We start from the raw sequence: 21,101 nt of genomic DNA, 5'->3' as shown, positions 1-21,101 counted from the left end.
GTTGAAAGCAGAAAATATCATGAGAATGATCAAAATTCGAACACTGAAGAATATAATTAACAGAAAAGAAATAGGATACCCAAACCATATATTTAAACCTGCTATAAAATGTATATCCTATATTTTTACTAATTCCTTACTCCCATGAAAGTATCCTGGGGAGGATATTCTCTCCATTTTTTCAGACTGAAATCCTTTTATCCCGTACGATTCCCCCCCCCTGACACAGTACGAAAAAACAAATGTTAAAATCCATACACATGACCCTTCCGGAACTCAACCCGGGGCCTTCAAGCCGATGGTCTATCGCCGCAGACCGCTCGGCTTGGTATGAAGATGTACGTTGTATGATTGCGAATAGATCCCGACAATATAAGGAACTTTAATCCAAAATGGCCACCCAAAAATCAACTTTTTTTAAGCCATTAGCTAATCTGGGTGTACTGTCATGAGTTTGTTACACAAACGGGGCAAGCACCACATAGTAGCACACACCCCGCGGTTATGGGAACAGATTTGAACCATGGAGATGAAGACTGGGCCCAAGCATTCTTTCGTCCGATGTGTCGTTCAGCTCCCATTACTATGGCACTTTAAGTAGAGCTTAGTGTGCAGTAACATATAAAATTTCAATCAAATACTTTCCATTACTCAATAAAATTATTTGGTTCCGAGCTTTTTTTTAAAAAAAAAAAATAATTGCAACAAATCTATATATGCTAAAATGGAAAGTAGTTTTTGGATTGTTATGGGTTAACACTGTGAAACCTAAAGGCTGGAATATATGAAATCAAAGTGTACACACATATCTATCTCTCTATTTATCTATATATCTTTCCATCTCTCTCTCTCTCTCTCTCTCTGTATATATATATATATATATATATATATATATATATATATATATATATATATACAGACACTATAAAACAATACGATAGTGTCGGGGATGATGACACCTTTACATCGAACTTTGCTTGTCGTGTAAACATTATTTAACGTTAGTGTCTTCATCTTCGACGTATTTACCGTACGAGCAATTTACCGTATATTCGTGTATTGAAACTGGTGAAACAAATTTCAATGTTTTAGAATGAAAAAAAAAAGAAAAAGAAGAAGAAGAAGCCAGGGCCGAGACGCCTCAGACAACTAACAGCAGAGATATATTATCTTGTAAACTATTTGTCCTTGCCTTGTGAGCTTATTTGAATTTATTTTTAAAACCTTTAGGCAATTTTGGCCGAATGGATGATGATGGGAAAATTAGTGGAATGAAGAAAATGGTAGGATACTAGACAACTTCGAGAAAACACACACATTCGAAAAATGAAATGAAATGAAATCTTTGAGTTTTACGTCCCACGGTTATGCCGGTTAGGCTAAAGGAGATAGTGATGATGAGTAATGAATGAAATGGTGGAATGAAGAAAGTGGGAGGAAACGGGAGAACCCCGAGAAAACCCACGCACACGGTGTTTGTCCACCACAAAGTTCACTTGGCGAGGCTGGAATCGAACCCGAGACCCCAAGCACCAGAGGTGAACGCTCTACCACTGAGCCACCGCGGTCCCCACACACATTCAATGTTTGTCCACCACAAAGCTCACATGGCACTAACCGAGATCGAACCGACTACCACATACACCAGAGGTGAAGGCTTCACGGTGTAGCTACCGTGACATTTCTTGTCTTGTGTGTTCTGGGTAATACTTATAACTTACAAGGGAAGAGAGGGAGATTATATATCGAAGTGGAAGATGGTTTATATACCAATCGAAAGCACCAATGAAGCCTATTACAAAACTGTAATAAAAATTTTCCGAATGCATATACTATGCGAGCTATATGGATATATAAAGTGTTCAGATAATCCGTTACCACCCCTTGAAATCGCAAACGATAAGACAGATGCCAAAACTCGAAAACATGTATTTGATCATTTTAAAAGTACAACGTATCAAAGCAAAAATTCTTGTCACAAGGCCACCCGCAGTATACTGGGCGGGGTCCAACTCAAAAATTACAAAAGGTAAGGGGGTCAAGTAGCATATCGTTCGAAACTTCCCGGGAAATGAAAGAAGACGGAACAAGTCTCAATACTCTAAAATTACCTTGTGCAAAATGGTGGCCGGTCAAACTGTCAGCAAAAACGTCATTGTAAAGTCGATGGCAACCCCCCAAAAAATCCTGAAACGGTGAGGCAGATGTCAAAACAGGAAAACATGTGTGTCATCATTTCAAAAGTACAATGATTGGAAGTAAAAATATTTGTCTCAGGGTCCTCCACAATGTCCCAGGCGGGGTCATGTTCAAATTGTTCAAATGGCAAGGGAGGTCAAGTAGCACATCGTTTTAAGCTGTTATTAAATGAAAGCAGAAAGAACAAGTATGGACGCTCTACGATAATACTGTGCAAACATCTTGCATTTTAGTTGTTCTTTCTGTAACCGGGTTTTAGTTTATTTTCACTTTAATTCTTGTACTCAGCGGAAAGAAAGGAAATGCCCCTACTGTGAGATTCTGCTCTTTGAGCCCAGTAATGTCTAAACAAATAAAAAAAATATATAATAAAATAAAAGCAAATTAAGACATAAAGAAAAGAAACGACAACATTTGACATCTTTGAGTATAGAACTGACTAGTTAACATATAATGTACTTCCACGAACATAAATAAGTAGAGGTTGGAGCCATCAGAAGTAAAGACTCTTACCTCTACTTATTTATGTTTATGACTGCACAACAGTGGAACTTATGCTCGTTATCTGGTTTATCAATTATAAAATAATTCAAACGAAAGAATTCCTTGCACCAGGAAGAGTAAATACGTACAAATGCCTCAGAATGAAAACAAGTGCCGATTGCAAAATGGAAAGTGAACGTGTTCAGAAAATCGAAATGAAGATGTACATTTTGACCGGCCGCCATTTTACACAGAGTAATTTTAGAGGATCGAGACTTGTTCCGTGTTCTTTTATTTCTCAACAGCTTTATTTGACCATATTTGCCATTTGAAAATTTTGAGTAGGACCCCGTCTGGAACCTTGTGGAGGACCCTGGGACAAACATTTTTACTTTCAGTCATTGTACTTTTGAAAAGATGACACTCATCTTTTTCTTTTTTGATATCTGTCTTACCGTTTCAGTTTTTTTTCTTTCTTTGGAGGGTGGCCATAGACTCTACAATGACGTTTTTGCTGGCAGTTTGACCGGCCGCCATTTTGCACAGGGTAATTTAGAGAGTTGGGACTTGTTCGTCTTCTTTCATTTCCCAAGAAGTTTCGAACGATATACTACTTGGCCTCCTTACCTTTTGTAATTTTTGAGTTGGATCCCGCCTGGGACTCTGCGGGTGGCCCTGGGACAACAATGTTTGCTTTGATACATTGTACTTTTATAATGATCAAAAACGTGTTTTCCAGTTTTGGCATCTGTCTCATCGTTTGCGATTTCAAGGGGTGGAAATGGATTTTCTGGACACCCTGTATATTCATATAACTCACACAGTATATGCATTCGGAAAATTTTTATTACAGTTTTGTAATAGGCGTCATTAGTGCTTTCGATTGGTATATAAACCACCTTCCACTTCGATATATAATCTCCCTCTCTTCCCTTGTTAGTTGTATCTTGATTAGCATGGTGCAGAGTGCTACATTTTACTTTCGTTCCCATGGTATGCTGCTATATTTTTACGAGACAAACGAGACGAGACAGAACCTCTCGAGACGAGACACGAGCACATTTTTTCGAGACGGGACATGCTTTGCACGAGACGAGACAACCTGAAGTCTCGTCTCGTCTCGTCTCGTGGCAATACTATCCGGAACTGATATGATTGAAATCAGAATAGTAACTTGGGTTGCCTAACTTAACCATGCACTAAACAAAGAAATTGTACAATTAACTGCAGAAGGAACAGATATATAATTATTTATTAACCTTAATTATTGTTAGTGTTGAGGGAACGGTGGCTCAGAGGTAGAGCGCTTACCTCTGTTGCGTGGGCTCCCTGATTCGATTCCCAGCCTAAGTAAGTTTGTGGTGGACAACATCGTGTCCATCGGCTTTCTCGGGGTACTCCCGTTTCCTCCCACTTTCTCATTCCACCGGCTCTACCATTATCATTCACTTGCTTTAATCATCGTCTCCCCTTATCCTAAAGGACATAATCGTGGGACGTTAAACTGAAATATTTATTTATTTCATACTGTTGGTGTTCCGAATTTGGAAAATTAGCTCAATTGACAATTTTCGACTACCTCTCTGAAGTCTTATACAACTTGTCTATTTTCAAATTCAGAACATAAGTTGTAACCATTATCATCTATTAACTCTGAAAAATTAAAAAGTAATTCACTGTAAGTTGTGTTATATTTTCAATTTTTTCAAGACAATGCCACTTTGGAAAGCAATTAATCAACCGAGTTCATGCCGAACCTAGAACTTGCGTATTATGTACTGTAAAATAAACTATAAACTGAATTTCCTATCATTAGTGAAACTAAATTCATTAATCAAAATGTACCCTACAGCATCCCTAAGCAAACCTATGGTGTAAAGTCTCTCTTAATTGTAGAATTAAATGCAGGGAAGTATTGAGTAACAAACGTTTTCAAAGCAAAATTTTGTAATATTTACATGGACTAATCTAGGTATATGTCTGTTATTTAGTAATGCCGCAATTTTCAATGAAAAAAAAAAAACGAAATGAAATCTTTGTTTTACGTCCCACGTTTATGCCGGTTAGGCTAAAGGAGACGGTGATGAGTAATGAATTAAATGGTGGAATGAAATAGTGGGAAGAAACGGAAAAATGAAATCTTAAGTTTTACGTCCCACAGTTACACCAAAGGAGACGACGATGATGAGAGATGAGTGAAATGGGTAATGAAGACAGTGGGAGGAAACGGGAGAACCCCGAGGAAACCCACGAGCAAGATGGTTGTCCTCCACAAAGTCCACACTGTGCAAGCTGGGATCGAACCAGGGACCCCAAGCACCAGAGGTGAACGCTCTATCACTGAGCCACCGCGCCCCCTGGGAGCAAACGGGAGAACCCCTAGGAAACCCACGCACACGGTGTTTGTCCACCACAAAGTTCACTTGGCGGGGGCTGGGATCAAACCCGGAATCCCATGTACCAGAGGTGAACGTTCTACCACTGAGCCATCGCGGTCCCCTAATTTTCAATGGGAACTCCCATCTTCTTCAGTAGCTTCTTTTCCTAAAGCTTCTGCAGCAAACTCAACACATCACTGGCACATATCGTTGTGGTATACATAAAAGAACAAAGTTCTTCTAGTAATTAATTAATTAGTTAATGACTATCTATTTATATCTATCTATCTATAGCTGCTTGAAAGTGGCTTATTTGCGGACTCGTAATTTATAGGTCTAAAAATAGTACGTCGGCACAATAAATTATAATAAGTACATTGTATTGCGTAGAATTAACCAAAAAAGTAAAAACCGACTAGTGTTTCTTTGCAAAATTGTATTATCAACTGAGAAAAACATGTCCCAAAGTGGTCTATTTGCCGACTATGAAAATCACAAAGAAAAGTGTTTTATTTTTAGAATATTGAAGTTCGATAGACATTAAAGAGTGAAATGATTAATTTAATCTTCATCTACTATATTATCAACCTTCCAATAAAAAGGTTTGCATTTTTGGGACAAAAAGTCAATATGTTAGTCAAGAATGATGTTCGGTCATCAGAGGAAAAACTGAAAAAAAAAATGAATTTTTAAAATTTCTGATATTAACTGTTGTGAGTACATGTAGTTGTTTAATGTGGTATTATTGGCTATTAAAATACATTTTCCATCATAACTGAGCATTTAATATGAAAATATTTATTAAAAACCAAAAAAAGTGGTCTATATGCGGTAAAAAGAACCAGATTTCGCCAAAACCCGGAATAATCTAATTCTCCGTAAACGTTTAAGGAAAATAAGGTTTGAAATATATTTCCCCTTAGGATGAGATAGTACATGACAATTTTTACTTCAATAGTTTCATTAAGATGCTTAGTAACGCACATACAATAATTAAAGCTGCTTGTGATCTATTTGCAGAATTCAGTGGCACCATCTCCTATCTGAAAACTTCATTGTCATTTGACCGGTGTTTTAAATCAAATACTTGGAACCGAGTGTAAGTTAATGGTGACATTCAATTTATGAACACGAATTCCTAATTGACATGAGAAAATGCACTATACGGTTCCTTTAAATCGTCACATGATTAATGTTATTGCCCAATTGATGCTTTATTACGTGCTACTTAATTTGCAACATTGTGTTTTTGTGGTCTAAATGCGGAGCAAGGCTGCCAACCTTGCACAGTAGATAAACTACAATATAACGATCCACAATAAAAATTTCTAATGTCGAACATGAATTAAACGTGCCACTTTTTTTTTTTTTTTTTTTAACGAAATTAAAACTAAATTTCAATCGCTTAAATATGAAAAAGTACAATTATATTGCCAAAAAAGAAAACAAAAATACCAGCATTAGGGAGAAAATGCAGGGAATTACCCAGAAAGTTTTTTCTTATCTGACCAGTTAGTCATACTTGATATTTGTGAGACCACTTTCACATACATCTATGAAGTTGCCTCCCTTCGCACTTTCAAATTTCGACTTGAAACTAAAATCAATCGTTTGTTTTTTGTGTGTTGTTGACTGTTTTGAAGAAAAAATCGTTTGTTTCGATAAACATAAAGAGATATATACAAAACAAAGTTGGGGACAAATTCACACTAACCCTCTCTCTTTCAAATTTCGATTCAAAACCAAAGGCAATCTTTTGTTTTTTATTATTTTGAAGAAAAAATAGTTTGTTTCGAAAAACTTCAAGAGATGTTTACAAAATAAAGTTTGGGTTCTTTACATTGTCTTTCAGTTTCAAAATTCGACTCGGAATCAAAATCACTCGTTTTCTTTTCATTTTTTATCGATTGTTTTGAATAAAAAATAGTTTGTTTCGAGATATTTAAAAATAAAGCTGACACTTCACACCGACCCCCACTTTCAAATTTTGATTCGAAATCGAAGCCAATCATTTGTTTTTCAATTACTACTAATTCTATTGAAATAAATAGTTTCTTTCGAAAATTATTAAGACATATTTACACTTTCACTGCCCTCCCCTCTACTTTTCAATTTAGATCCAAACCTGAAGTCAATCATTTGTGATTGATCGATTTTAAGGAAAAGAAATGTTTGTTTCTAAAATCATAAAGATATACAGGGTGTATCAAAAAGATTCATCCACTTTGGCAAGTCTGTATTTCTGAAACTAATAAAATATACAAATAGTTTTTGTTTTGCATGATAGTGAAACTCAAAAAGTTTTTATTGCACCTCTTCATAGGTGTTCAATGTGGCCCCCGTGAGATGCACGGCATATGTCCATGTGGTATTGAAATTCGTCCCAAACTGCAGCTAGCATGTCTTCAGTTACAGCTTCCACAGCTGCCGTTATGCGATGTCGCAGTTCATTCACTGTGCTTGGTAACGGAGGCACATAAACGGAGTCTTTTATAAACCCCCACAAGAAATAATCACATACAGTAAGGTCAGGTGACCTTGGAGGCCAGTAATGTAACGCTGCATCATTTGGTCCAGTGCGACCGATCCATCGTTGTGGAATCGTTCGATTTAAAAATCCCCGCACTTTCCCATGCCAGTGTGGCGGTGCTCCATCCTGTTGGTAGATGAAATCATTCGAATCAGTCTCCAACTGTGGGAAAAGATAGTACTCAAGCATATCAAGGTAGGTTAACCCCGTCACAGCGTTCTCGGCAAAGAAAAATGGACCATACACCTTTTTTTTCGGGAAACTGCACAAAACACATTAACTTTTGGCGAGTCCCTCTCATGTTGTACAACTTCATGTGGGTGTTCCGTACCCCATATTCGCACATTATGGCGGTTCACATTTCCATTCAAATGGAATATTGCCTCGTCACTAAACACTAAGCGTTGAACAAAAATATTGTCCTCTACAATCTTGTCAAGAATGAAATTACAAAACTCCATACGTCGTTCTTTGTCACCTTCACAAAGAGCTTGCAGTAGCTGAATTCTGTATGGTTTCATGTGTAAACGACGACGCAACACACGCCAGACGGACATCGAGAGCATGTTGAGCTGTCGAGCTGCACGACGAACTGATTTCTGCGGACTGCGTGTAAAACATTGACGGACGCGCTCCACGTCTGCGTCGGGCACTCGAGGACGTCCCGGTGATTTTCCCTTACACAAACAACCTGTTGTTCGGAATTGTTCATGCCATCGTCTAATGCTCTGTGCAGTAGGAGGATCCACACCATACTTAGTACGAAAGTCACGCTGAACAGTTATCACCGACTTGCACTCCGCAAAATGTAGTACACAAAACGCTTTCTGTTGTCCAGATGCCATTTTAACCAGAACCGTAGTGGGCGTTCACTCAAGCACACTGCTGCTACCTAGCGGAAACCATGTACAACTAGAGATGTTCCTCTTTCCAACAGTACGTTGTTCACTCACATCTCTGAAAAGACAGAATAGATATTATTGTTTAAAACTGGATGATTCTTTTTGATACACGCTGTATTTAACTAAAGTTGGAATGTGGCCAAATTTAGCTTGGTTCCTTCACTTAGAAAATTTGATCAAAACCAAAATCATTTTTCTTTATATCGGTTTGTTGTTGATCATTTTGAAGAAGAGTAATTTGTTTCGATAAACATAAGGATATATTTACGAAATAAAATTAATGAACGCGGTTTTTTTCGTCTGTTCTTCATTGTTTCAGAGACAAAATCGAAAAACGAAAACAGATATTTACAGGATACATTTGATGGTCAAATTCATACTACTTATTCTACTTTTAAATTTCAATTCAATACTCATGCCAATAATTTGTGTTTCGTTTCTTATTGATTGGTTTGAAGAGAAAATAGTTTCTTTCGAAAAATATTAAGAGTCATTTACAAAATAATATTGGGTGAGCCAACTTCACACTAGTCTTTAAAATTTCAAATTTCGATTCAAAACCAAACTCAGTCATTTATTTTCTTTCGTTATTGATTGTTTTGAAGAAACATCGAAAAGCAAGTAAACATATTTTAATAATAAAGCTGGTTATCATCTTCACACTTGCCCTGTACTTCTAAATTTCATTTAGAGCAGAAGGCAGTAAAAAAAATGAGAAGAGGGACAGAATCAGTAGCACACGCAGAAGTTCGTCAAGGGGGACTCGCGGTACTTCCGCTACAATTTTTATAGATGTAATTGGTGAGTACTTCAACTTATATGCCCGTAGCCATACTCCCTCTATAAAAATTGTTGTTTGAGTACCTTAGGATTCTGAAATAGCTTTTTGGATAGGGCAATATTAGTTTCTAAGTAAAGTCTTGACCCGACTACGGTAGTCCCCATAGTTTTGGAGCGATGAATCTTTAAAGTTCATTTTTTCATGTTTTCAGCAGTCTACAACTCCGAAAGGAAGCATTTGTGCACCCAAGTTGGTCTATACTTTTTGTCTTATCTTGGTGTCAGGAATCACCTCCCAAACGTTGTCGGCGTTGTTTTGAAACACCCTGTATATTGTGCGTTCCTGTGCTCTTCGTAATTTATCGCCCAGTCCCACACAAACTTATGACTCAAACAAGGAAACAAGTCGTGATTTTGCAAACATACCATCTCTTGTTAAGTAGCATATTAAGTATTACAAGTTACAAAAGTTACAACGTAATTTTTAATGGCCTAATTCTCTCAATGATGATTACGATGTGGTATTCTATCCAAAAGTAGATGTTTGACCCGAAGGTCTCTGGGCAAGGTGAGCCCATGCATAATGCCACTGCTTTCCATGGGATGATGATGACTTACCAAGGACGGGACCTACAGCTTAACTTGGGATCCGAACCTCTCGTGTCCCCACTGGGAATCGAACCCTGGACTCTTGGATTACAAGGCAATGAGCTTAACCACTCATTCATTGGCGACACATTCTCTCAATACTGGCATGTAATTTATTCATGTGGGTTTTAATTTACTGTCCGGAGAAAATACATTCTATTAATTTCTAGAGAGAGAGTAGCCTACTAGAAATCTAATAGGGGTGTGATTTTGAAGCTGGGATTGGCTGACACCCATTACTGAGACACCAATAGTTATTGGTGGTAACTGATAAGAAAATAACTGTTTGCATTACTCACCGCCAGTAATGGTTTAGTATCACTCATAATAATGTTACATTAAGCTGTCTGTCTGTAGCACTTTTCAACTCGAGAACCATAGTAGATTGAAACATGAAATTTTAATATGTTTTAAAGCTCTAAGAGAAATGATCCAAATGACTGTTCCAGGTTCCTAGGCCACACTTGAGCTTAGATATGGGGGTGCAAAGTCCCCATAAGAATGACATGGAGCATTTCTAAATAATCGAAAAGGACCATTGTTAGAGATGCATTCATAGTTTTTGGGATCGATGAGATGAATAGTGACAGTTTTAATCCAATTCAACTTTTAGCTCATACTTCACTCCCCAGGGAGGAGGCGAGATTTTAAAAATAATCGAAAGCGACAGATATTAGTTTTGAATTCATAGTTTTCGAGGTCGCTGAGTTCAACGGAATCAGTTTTCATTGTGTTCAAGTTCGTCCCCAACCCTTGGGGTGAGGGTGGGAGAGGATGACTTTTTAAAAATAATCAGATAAGTTAGCTAATTAGTAACTACTGTAATTAGAGCGAATTAAACACATTAATATATTTTCTCGCGCTTGCACGGGACTTGCGGACTGCTAGTTTTAAATACTACTTTATTGTGAATCTTTTAAAAAATTCAAAATTTTGCAGCCCACTAAATTCTGCCGCCCTGTGCTCGAGTACAGAATAGCACTTACTTAAATACGGACCTGAATGTTTGGCTTCAGTTCCGAATCAAAATTAGAAAATGACGGGTGGGCAATTCACACACGTCTTTCACATATTTGCTATAGTTGTTATCAGCGCTTTGTCCGAAGCGGTAAGACTGATATGATCTCAGTTCAAGGGGAGACATTATTACAATTACAATCCTTGATTTTTGATATATTCTATTAAAATTGAAGTTAATAATAATTTTAAGTTATTGTATTTTAAACCAAAGAGTGTACTGCCTCTTTGCTAGTGTCGTAATGAAAGACTTTATTTTATTTTATTTTATTTTATTATTTTTTTTTATATCAATTTCGCTATAATAGGTGTAATGAGCCTGCTATTGTGGGCCACTAATATTTTTTTTTAGCACCATAAATATTTATTTTTGCAGAGTTTGTCGAAAATTACACATAAAGTTATATCCTCACGCATGTCATTTTCTTAGGTTCAACTAGAATTATCGATTTGACATGCATATCTCATCTTTGGACAATTATTGTACAATTATCTATTGTAGAATTTAAAGAGATAATATAGTTGTTTTAGAAGTATATTAATACGAAAATTTTATAAACCTTAAGTGTAGAAGTAGATTATTACATGAATACATTACCGTAAAATTTCCTGTAGTTACTTCCTTCCATCAGTTTCACTCTATACAGAAACGAAAGCCAGCTCAAAGAACAAAATATTACTGTTAGGAGTAGTATTAATGGCAAATTCTTCCCTGCAAAAACGTATTGTAACGTACTCATTTTGTAAAACATTTAGTAGCTTATTGTAACGATATTCTTCTTTTTGTTCAATACATTACGTTAGTTATAAATGTAAATGTAGGCTACTACCAAAACACTGTACTCGGCATTTGAATTATTGGGGGGGGGGGAGGAGAATACCTAGCACTGTAAAGAAACAAAGGTACCGCAGGGAAGGGGTTTTACGTGAGCTGCAATATACATATACTACAAGTATGGTAATTTCCTTCTGCAATACATGTTATTCACATACTTCGCATACTCGGAATACTGTACTAAAATAAAAATAATGTAATAAAAACATTCAATATTATTATTAAATACTGAAAATATATAGTGAACAAAGAAAAGAAATCAATTTCAGCATGTAACTCTTCTGGATACTGGTTTAATAAGTAGACTTATGACACATTTTATGGAGAAGTAGTATTCTGTCTGCTGTTTGCATCAGAGATTTACTACTTTTAAACTATCACAAGTATTTCTGTGTTAAGTACGAACGAAAAGTGGATAATTTCTCTTTATTACGAAGAGATTAATAAACTATGAAGAGAAAAAGACTGTGCATGTCTGTAAACGAGAGAGTTCTCTCCCTTAGTAATTAGTAGGCTCTATTTTTACCGAAAACATATTCATGCTTAGTTATTAAAGCGAGTATAGTGAGCTTTTACCATTCGATTCGACCGGAATTTCTCTGTGTGTTCTACGAGAATTATCGTAAAACTTACTTATTTCAAATGAAACTTACTGTTAGTATATACACTTTCCTCCAACCTCCCTAAATAAACCAATTTTTTGGGTTTGCAAAAATAAATGATGAAAGCCACCTCATGTTGTAAACATACAAAAAATCAGGATAAAATAGTAAAAAAGGTAACATAATAATAATATTCATAATTATATATATTTAATACTTACAATATTAATAATTATCGACTTTGAGAAAACACAATGTAAAATTTTCTTAGGGGATTCCGATGATACCCCAGTTCGCCACTAAAAATTTGCCAAGAATGGAAGGGTGAATTTATACCTCATTTAAATAAATATGTTCCACGATAATTTTCCTTTAAAAAATGTTAACGCAATATGGCGTATATTTTCTTTGAGACCCTCTTGGAGGAGCTGAAATCATTGAAGTATAAAGAGATTGATTACATCCCATCTGACGATTTTTAAAAAAATCCAAGATATCAGATAAATGTTAATCGATTTTGATAAAAGTTCTTTAGTTACTATTTTCTTTTAGGATTTTTCACAGCCTTTTAGTGCTTGGGATCAGTCAGGAATAAATCGATGGCTTTACCCCTAGTATAGGGTGAATACCCCCTAAAGGGTTGAAAGGTGGATCAAAACAACCCCATGCTGCAAACGTTTAAAACAATTTCGCAGGATAAGCTGCACTATAACTTTCGTAATAATAATAATAATAATAATAATAATAATAATAATAATAATAATAATAATAATAATAATAATAATAATAATAATAATAATAATAATAATAATAAAATTGACTCAATATGGTGCATATTTTTTGAGGCTTCACAATTATTCCTACTCCCTGAATTTAAAATCAATCGAGAACTAGACATGGAAATTATCTCCTTTCCCCGGTGTTCAAATAAATAAAAATGTTCTACAATTACGTACATACGTAACATTGTTCTATTTTTACACATGTCAATAATGAGGGAGTGAATCCCTCCTACTTATAAATAAAATATTTCCACGGCAATTTCATAAGTCTTCTATTTTTGTAAAACACATAATGTGTGTTTTGTTCGAAATTAGAAACTTCCTCGTAGGGGTGTAGAAGGAGAATATGGGGGGAAAGGGAGAACCCAAGAAAACTCACGAACACGATGTTTTCTTTAGTTAACGTCTCAAGTTATGCATCTAGATTAAGGGAGACGGTGATGATGATAATGAACGAAATTGTAGAATGAAGACGAGCGAGAACAGGAGAACCTCTTGAAATTTCAATGCACACACTTTTTGCCACCACAAAAAAAACAGCTTAATGAAAACCGGGACCCTGTGCATGATAGATGAGCGCTTTACAATTGAGAATCTATAGGTTGAATTCTTTACCTATTTAACGAAAAATGAGTTAAAGTACTGTATTAGAAATCTAAATTTATGTATTCTATAAAAGTAATAAATTCTACATAAGTTAAATACTATATTGATAAATGTTACATTAAAAGAATACAGCAAAATTTCTGGATACAGTATTTTTTATACTCACGCATTTAAAATAAACATCATGGTGTGAAATGCACTTGATATATATATATATTGAGGGTGATTGCAGCAGGTTCCAGTGCATTTGAATTTCTAACTATCTAGGCATCATTATTAATTTCATATTTCAATTTAAAAAAAAACAGAGCATCTTTAATTTATATTATTAATATGCAAACGAGTTTGACTAATATAAATGGTCGTCATTTAGAAATCCTAATACAGAATATTAATGTCTTATAACTTCGAGAGTATTAAAAAATGACTATATTAACAAAACTATATTGACGGACTTCCACGACAACTTATTATAAAGGTAACCAAGAAAGTTCTGTCGCTTTTTTGTGGAGATATGTTGTGCCAATTGGCTCTCACACCGTGAGTTGAACGCGAATGGAGACACAACGAAGATCCACAGTTGTTGGTGTGGGTATATCCAACATACTACCTGTTTGTGGCAGTTCAGTTACACCGTGAACTTGCGTAAGGACTGAGTGAACATGGGACCTCCACAGAGCGTCATAAGGGCGTGTATTCTGTACAAGTTCAAACTGGGGTCAAACGCCGCTGCACCGGGGCGAAAGATATGCCAGGCCTTTGGTGGTGCCAGGTAGATGGGTCCCACATGACCGGGCCAGGTGGCAACACGAGCAGACATTTGTGTTTTGTCGTCTGAGGAAGGAGTCATTTACGGACAGGGTGTTGACATGTGATGAGAAGTGGGTCCTGTACGAAGCTCCACGGCACCGTCATCATTGGTTAACATTCCATGAACCGGTTCTAAAACAGCCGAAACCAGCATTGCACCAGAAGAAGGTCCTCCCGTGTATTTGGTGGACTGCTTGCGGCATCCTGCATCGGGACCTGTTACAAGCTGGTCAGAGCATCAATGTAACTGTGTACTGTCAGCGGTTGAACCGTGTTCAAGAAAAAACTCAAAACTCTGGAGCCAGTACTCCGCAGAGAGGTCCTCCAGTTACAGGACAATGGTAAGCCCTACGTGGCTAGGATGACCAGGGACACCATTCTACGTCTTGGATGAGAAACACTATTGCATCCGCCACACTCCTCGGACATTGCACGTCCGATTATCACGTGTTCCATTCCTTGGACAATCACCTTCAAATCCCTAGTAGAGATGCAAAATGCACTTGACACCTTCTTCGCTCCACGACCTACCAAGTTCTACCGCGATGAAATCCATGGCATTCCAGAACGTTGGCAGAGTGTCGTCGATGCTGATGGGGGCTATTTTTGATCTTCCAGGTACGTCTTAGGTGAGATATCGATGTTCGAAAGTGATGGGTGAAAAAGCGACACACTTTCTTGGTTACCTTTATAAAATGTGTACCCCTAAAATAAGTTTAAGTCTTACCGCCTAGCGGATTATGCTGATAAGAACTATGCCAAATGAGTTGAAGGGGGCGTAGTCATTAGCTTCAGAAAAATAAAATATGATGAACTAGTAATGTGCAACTATTTTAAGAGAAGAAGTATATAATCTGATGGAAATGTAAGATACGTTTACCCCTGAAATAGGATTTACCCAGGAAAACCTAAGCCAGTATGGCCGACTAGCGGTAAACCTTAAATCGCATGATTGCCATGCAATGATGCTATCTGCTGTGCATGGTTATATTGTAGAGAATGCAGAGGTTGGCAAACCTTATTACGCATTTAGACCACAAATTTCTCAAGTCAGCCAATAGACCACCAAGATTCCGCCAATAGACCACCTCAATCTGCAAATAGGCCACTTTCATAAAGATAGATAATGAAAAGTGGTCTTTTTGCTGACAAATTTCCGCAACTAGACCACTTGCAGATTTCTATCTATCTATCTATATATATATATATATATATATATATATATATACAGGGTGAGTCAAAATAAGTGTTACAAGCCAATATCTCGCGAACTATACATCATATAAGAAAAATATTAAGAGAGAATGTACAATATAGAGGGGCCTAAGAAATGAGTCAAGCATTAGGTTTCCCCCGCCCCCCATTTTGGGGGGAGGGGGGTGAACGTGAAATTTTCAAATGGGAACATAGGTCGAGTGATACCTCGTTCGAAAGAGCTTGAAAAATTGAACAATTTTTGTAGGAAACAATTTTTGATATGGGGCACCGTTTTCAAGATGGGCCCCAAAAATGGTCCTGTATCCGATAAAATTTCCAGTACTTATAAATAAGTGTTACAATCCAATATCTTGCGAACTATACATCATATAAGAAAAATACTAAGAGACAATGTACAATACAGAGGGGCCTAAGAAATGAGTCAAACATTAGGTTTCTCCCGCCCCCCATTTTGGGAGGAGGGGAGTGAACGTGAAATTTTCAAATGGGAACATAGGTCGAGTGATACCTCGTTCGAAAGAGCTTGAAAAATTGAACAATTTTTGTAGGAAACAATTTTTGATATGGGGCACCGTTTTCAAGATGGGCCCCAAAAATGGTCCTGTATCCGATAAAATTTCCAGTACTTATAAATAAGTGTTACAATCCAATATCTTGCGAACTATACATCATTTAAGAAAAATACTAAGAGACAATGTACAATACAGAGGGGCCTAAGAAATGAGTCAAACATTAGGTTTCTCCCGCCCCCCATTTTGGGGGGAGGGGGGTGAACGTGAAATTTTCAAATGGGAACATAGGTCGAGTGATACCTCGTTCGAAAGAGCTTGAAAAATTGAACAATTTTTGTAGGAAACAATTTTTGATATGGGGCACCGTTTTCAAGATGGGCCCCAAAAATGGTCCTGTATCCGATAAAATTTCCAGTACTTATAAATAAGTGTTACAATCCAATATCTTGCGAACTATACATCATATAAGAAAAATACTAAGAGACAATGTACAATATAGAGGGGCCTAAGAAATGAGTCAAACATTAGGTTTCTCCCGCCCCCCATTTTGGGGGGAGGGAGGTAAACGTGAAATTTTCAAATGAGAACATAGGTCGAGTGATACCTCGTTCGAAAGAGCTTGAAAAATTGAACATTTTTTGTAGGAAACAATTTTTGATATGGGGCACCGTTTTCAAGATGGGCCCCAAAAATGGTCCGGTATCCGATAAAATTTCCAGTACTTATAAATCGGAAACGTATGAGTAGGAAACGATTAAACAAAAAATGAAAAACGGAAACATCATAGGCAATGTGGAATGATGTTGTTGTGGTGTCCGCAGGGCCCTAATAATGGGGCTCCGGGACCAATTTCAAAATTATTAATGGGAATATACCTGTAGGTTGAGTGATACCTTGTTTGATAGATCGTGGAAAGCCAAACAGCTTCGTACGAAATTTGTTTTCATTTTGGGCAAGCCTGTTTCAAAATGGCCGCCAAAAATGGTTTCACATTCAGATAGAAAGTGCAGTGTTCAATTTGAGTATTACACGCCAATATCAACGCAACGAACTACGCATCAAATAAGAAAAGTGTTAAGAGTCAGTGTACAATACAGAAAGCCTGAAATTTGTGTTAAAGAAGTTCCCTCGTCCCGCTTTTGTATGGAGGGGTGTACATAGAATTTTCAAATCGCAACATAGGGCGAGTGATACCTCTTTGATAGATCGTGAAATACCAAACAGCTTACTACAAAAGTTGTTTTGATTTCAGACAAGCCTGTCACAACAGCATTACCACAACCTAATATCCTGTAAAGTAGTAGGATAACGTTTAGTAATTCTACGGGTATGTGCGATGTTAAAAATTGTAATTTCAATCACTGTAAAGCAAATAATTTCAACACTTACCATGTTACAAATGATGCTCGATATGTCCTCCATCCTGCTCCACACACCTCCGTAAGCGGCGGCATAGGGATGTTCGTACATCATGTAGCATCTCTGGAGTGATAGATGCACACACACCTTGGATACGCGCCCTCATATCATCAGTAGTTGTTGGTACGTTGGACATTACCCGATCCTTAACATAACCCCAGAGGAAAAAATCAAGTGGGGTTAGGTCAGGAGATCGTGGAGGCCAGTGAATAGGACCTCGACGCCCAATCCATTTATTCGCCATACGGTGGTCCAATAAGGCTCTGACCTGACGTGCGTTGTGTGCTGGAGCACCATCATGTTGATACCACATTCTTATACGTTCAGCGAAAGGAATATTCTCTAACAACTCCGGGTATAGTACATCACTGATAAATGCGGCATAGGTATCACCAGTAAGACGTCCATCAAAAAAATATGGCCCAATGATATGGTTACCAAGGATGCCACACCATACATTAAGAGACCACCGATGCTGATGAGCAACTTCTCTCTGCCATAGTGGATTTTCCCTAGCCCAATAATGCATATTATGTCGATTTACGTGTCCTGTGTTTGTAAATGTAGCTTCATCGCTAAACAAGATGGTGGATATGAAGTTGCGCTGTCTGTTTTCCATACCTTCCAACCATAGACAAAATTGCAATCTGGCATGAAAATCATTGCCAGATAGTTCCTGATGGAAGATGATATGATACGGATGAAACATGTACTCGTGCAAAATACGCACTACAGATCTTTGGCTAACTCCACTGGCCTGAGCGAGATATCTCGTGGTAACATGTGGGTCTACATGCACTGCTGCCAATATTCCTGTTGCACGTTCTTCATTGGTTGCAGAGCGGTAACGACCCCTACCTCGTCCCCGGACAAGACTACCATGTTGCCGCAAACGTCTCTCCAATCGCAGAAATGCCATGTGAGATGTTTGTTGGCGTTGGGGATAGCGCATTGCATACATTCGTGCCGCGCTACGATAGTTTCTTCTACATTCCCCCAACACCAGCAACATATCTACACAATGATCAAACACCGCCATTGCTCTATTCAAACGCTACCTAAACTAATAATATCAATACGATAGTGTTCGTTTACTTATACGGAAAACTTATCACCAAAGTTTATATCCCGTTCTTTCTACGTCTGCACACTTACACTTACATTTATTACGTTTCCATAGCGATTACATTAATAGTTGACGATCAAAAATAATCTAAAGATATTTCTTTGCAACTTTCTTTTTTGTATTTGGTCTAGGAATTAATTCGTGCGGTTTTTAATAAAAATTGAAGCTTTATTTCAAAAACAAAGTAAATGAATACGTTAACAAAAATATTGTCCATCGCTAGCCACTACTTTCTCCCATCTTTCAGGCAATTTACGGATTCCGTGTCGAAAGAATTCCTCATCTTTTGACGCAATCTAATCAAAGATCCATTTTTCGATATTTTCTGAAGAAGTGAACCGCTGTCCAATCAAATCGTTATTCATGCAATCGATCAAGTAGTTGTCAGACGGAGCAGTGTCTGGTGAATATCGCGGGTGGAGTAACACTTTCCATCCGACATTTTCCAAATAGGTTTTGACCGGTTTTGCGACATGTGGTCGAGCGTTATCATCTTGATAAATAAGTTTATTATGCCTGTTATTCCATTCTGGTCGTTTTCTGGCCAGAGCTTGCTTCAAACGCATTAATTGTTGTCGATAGCGGTGTCCATTAATAGTTTCACCAAGTTTCAGAAGTTCATAGTACACCACACGTTTCAAATCCCACCATATATACAGCATAACCTTTGCACAATGAATATCTCGTTTCGGTTGTGAAGGACCTAGTTCACCTTGCTTCACCCAGGCCTTTTTTCGTTTAGGATTCTCGTAATGAATCCACTTCTCATCACCAGTTACAAATCGATGCTAAAATCCCTTCCTTTTCTGTCTTTGAAGCAGCAATTCGCAAACGGTTTTTCTTCTTTCAACGTCTTTCTTTTCAATTCATGTGAAACCCAATAAGAGATCTTTTGAATCATTCCTATGGCTTTGAGACGTTTGGAAACTGTTGTTTGCTCAACTCCAAATGCTTCTGCAAGTTCGTCCTGCGTTTGACACGAATCCTGATCAAGCAATGCTCTCAATTCTTCATCTTCAAATTCTTTTGGCTGTCCAAATTGCTTTTGGTCTTCCAAGCTGAAATCACCACCTTTAAACCGTGCAAACCACTTCTGACACGTTCGCTCAGCTAGAGCATGGTCACCAAACACTTCCACTAAAATATGATGACTTGCGGTAGCACTTTTCTTCATGTTAAAGCAATCAAGAATAACTCCCCGCAAAAACACTTCATCAGGCACAAAATGCGCCATTTTCAGTTGAAGAAAAAATGTTGTTGTTTCCGCTTCAAGCAACTGACATATACTAAACAAGATGCTCAATGACAGTAGTTTTCAACGCATGTTTGGATCAACGAAACTATTGGACAATAAGCTAGTTACGCCATCTTTTGTAAAACCGCACGAATTAATTCCTAGACCAAATATAAAACGGCTCAAATAATTCGCCTCTGATCCTTTTTTTTTATAAGATGGTACAGATTGTTAATGCAATATACAACGTTATCGTTGTACTATGTTCCGAAGGCCATCGGTTCCATTCCCCAGGCAATGACATTGACGGGCTTTCTTTACTCTAACTGGGCACATGCTGAGATGTTGCCTACAAGTAGGGCCTAATAGGTACCTTCCTATCCCTTTCTCACAGGATTGTAGTGATTGAGGAACGACGTCTTTTTGCGCATACGTATTAGTATTATTCATTGTCTTATTATTTTCATTCATATTATTATTATTATTATTACTAGTTTTATTATTATTTTTCGTATTCTTCTTCTTCTTCTTCTTATTATTATTATTATTATTACGTTATAGGTCGATTTTGCCTCCGAAAATTTTACTTGTTATTCACTTACAGTATGATGATGGAACCTCGTGTTCGACATATTTTTAGGCCTGTTTGTATTGTACATGGACTCTTTTTAACACTTTTTATTTGATGCAATAATTCGCGTGATATTGGCTTGTAACACTCAGTTTGAACACTGCACTTTCTATCTGAATGTGGAACCATTTCCGGCGGCCATTTTGTAACAGGCTTGCCCGAAATCAAAACAATTTTTTTTTCTAAGCTGTTTGGTTTTCCATAATCTATCAAACAAGGTATCACTCGACCTATATTCAGATTTGAAATTTTAAAATTGTTCCCGGGGCCCCATGATGGGGTCATGGGGCACCACGACAACACCATTCCACGTTGCCTATGGCGTTTACCTTTTTCATTTTTTGTTTCATGTTTTTCTACTTAGCCGTTTCCGATTTATAAGTACTGGA

The 21,101-nt window shown here is 37.3% G+C and overlaps 1 protein-coding gene across 2 annotated transcripts in view; it reads right to left on the bottom strand.

The window, feature by feature from the left end:
• LOC145685761 (protein dpy-30 homolog) overlaps positions 1 to 21,101 on the bottom strand; it is a 51,393-nt gene that overhangs the window by 23,201 nt on the left and 7,091 nt on the right. Inside the window, exon 1 of one of the 2 annotated variants that reach the window (XM_081758269.1) lies at positions 11,536 to 11,581. The exons of the other annotated variant lie outside the window; for it this stretch is intronic. Coding sequence (XP_081614395.1) covers positions 11,536 to 11,566 — 31 coding nt within the window. The 5' untranslated portion in view covers positions 11,567 to 11,581. Of the gene's footprint in view, positions 1 to 11,535; positions 11,582 to 21,101 lie in introns of those variants that run through there. 2 annotated transcript variants of the gene reach the window in all.

This window comes from Thermobia domestica, chromosome 5 (genome assembly GCF_964235325.1).
Source record: "Thermobia domestica chromosome 5, izTheDome1.hap1.1, whole genome shotgun sequence".
NCBI lineage: Eukaryota > Metazoa > Arthropoda > Insecta > Zygentoma > Lepismatidae > Thermobia > Thermobia domestica.
The sequence above is the reverse complement of the archived record's forward strand: the minus strand, read 5'-3'. Positions and strand labels throughout refer to the sequence as shown.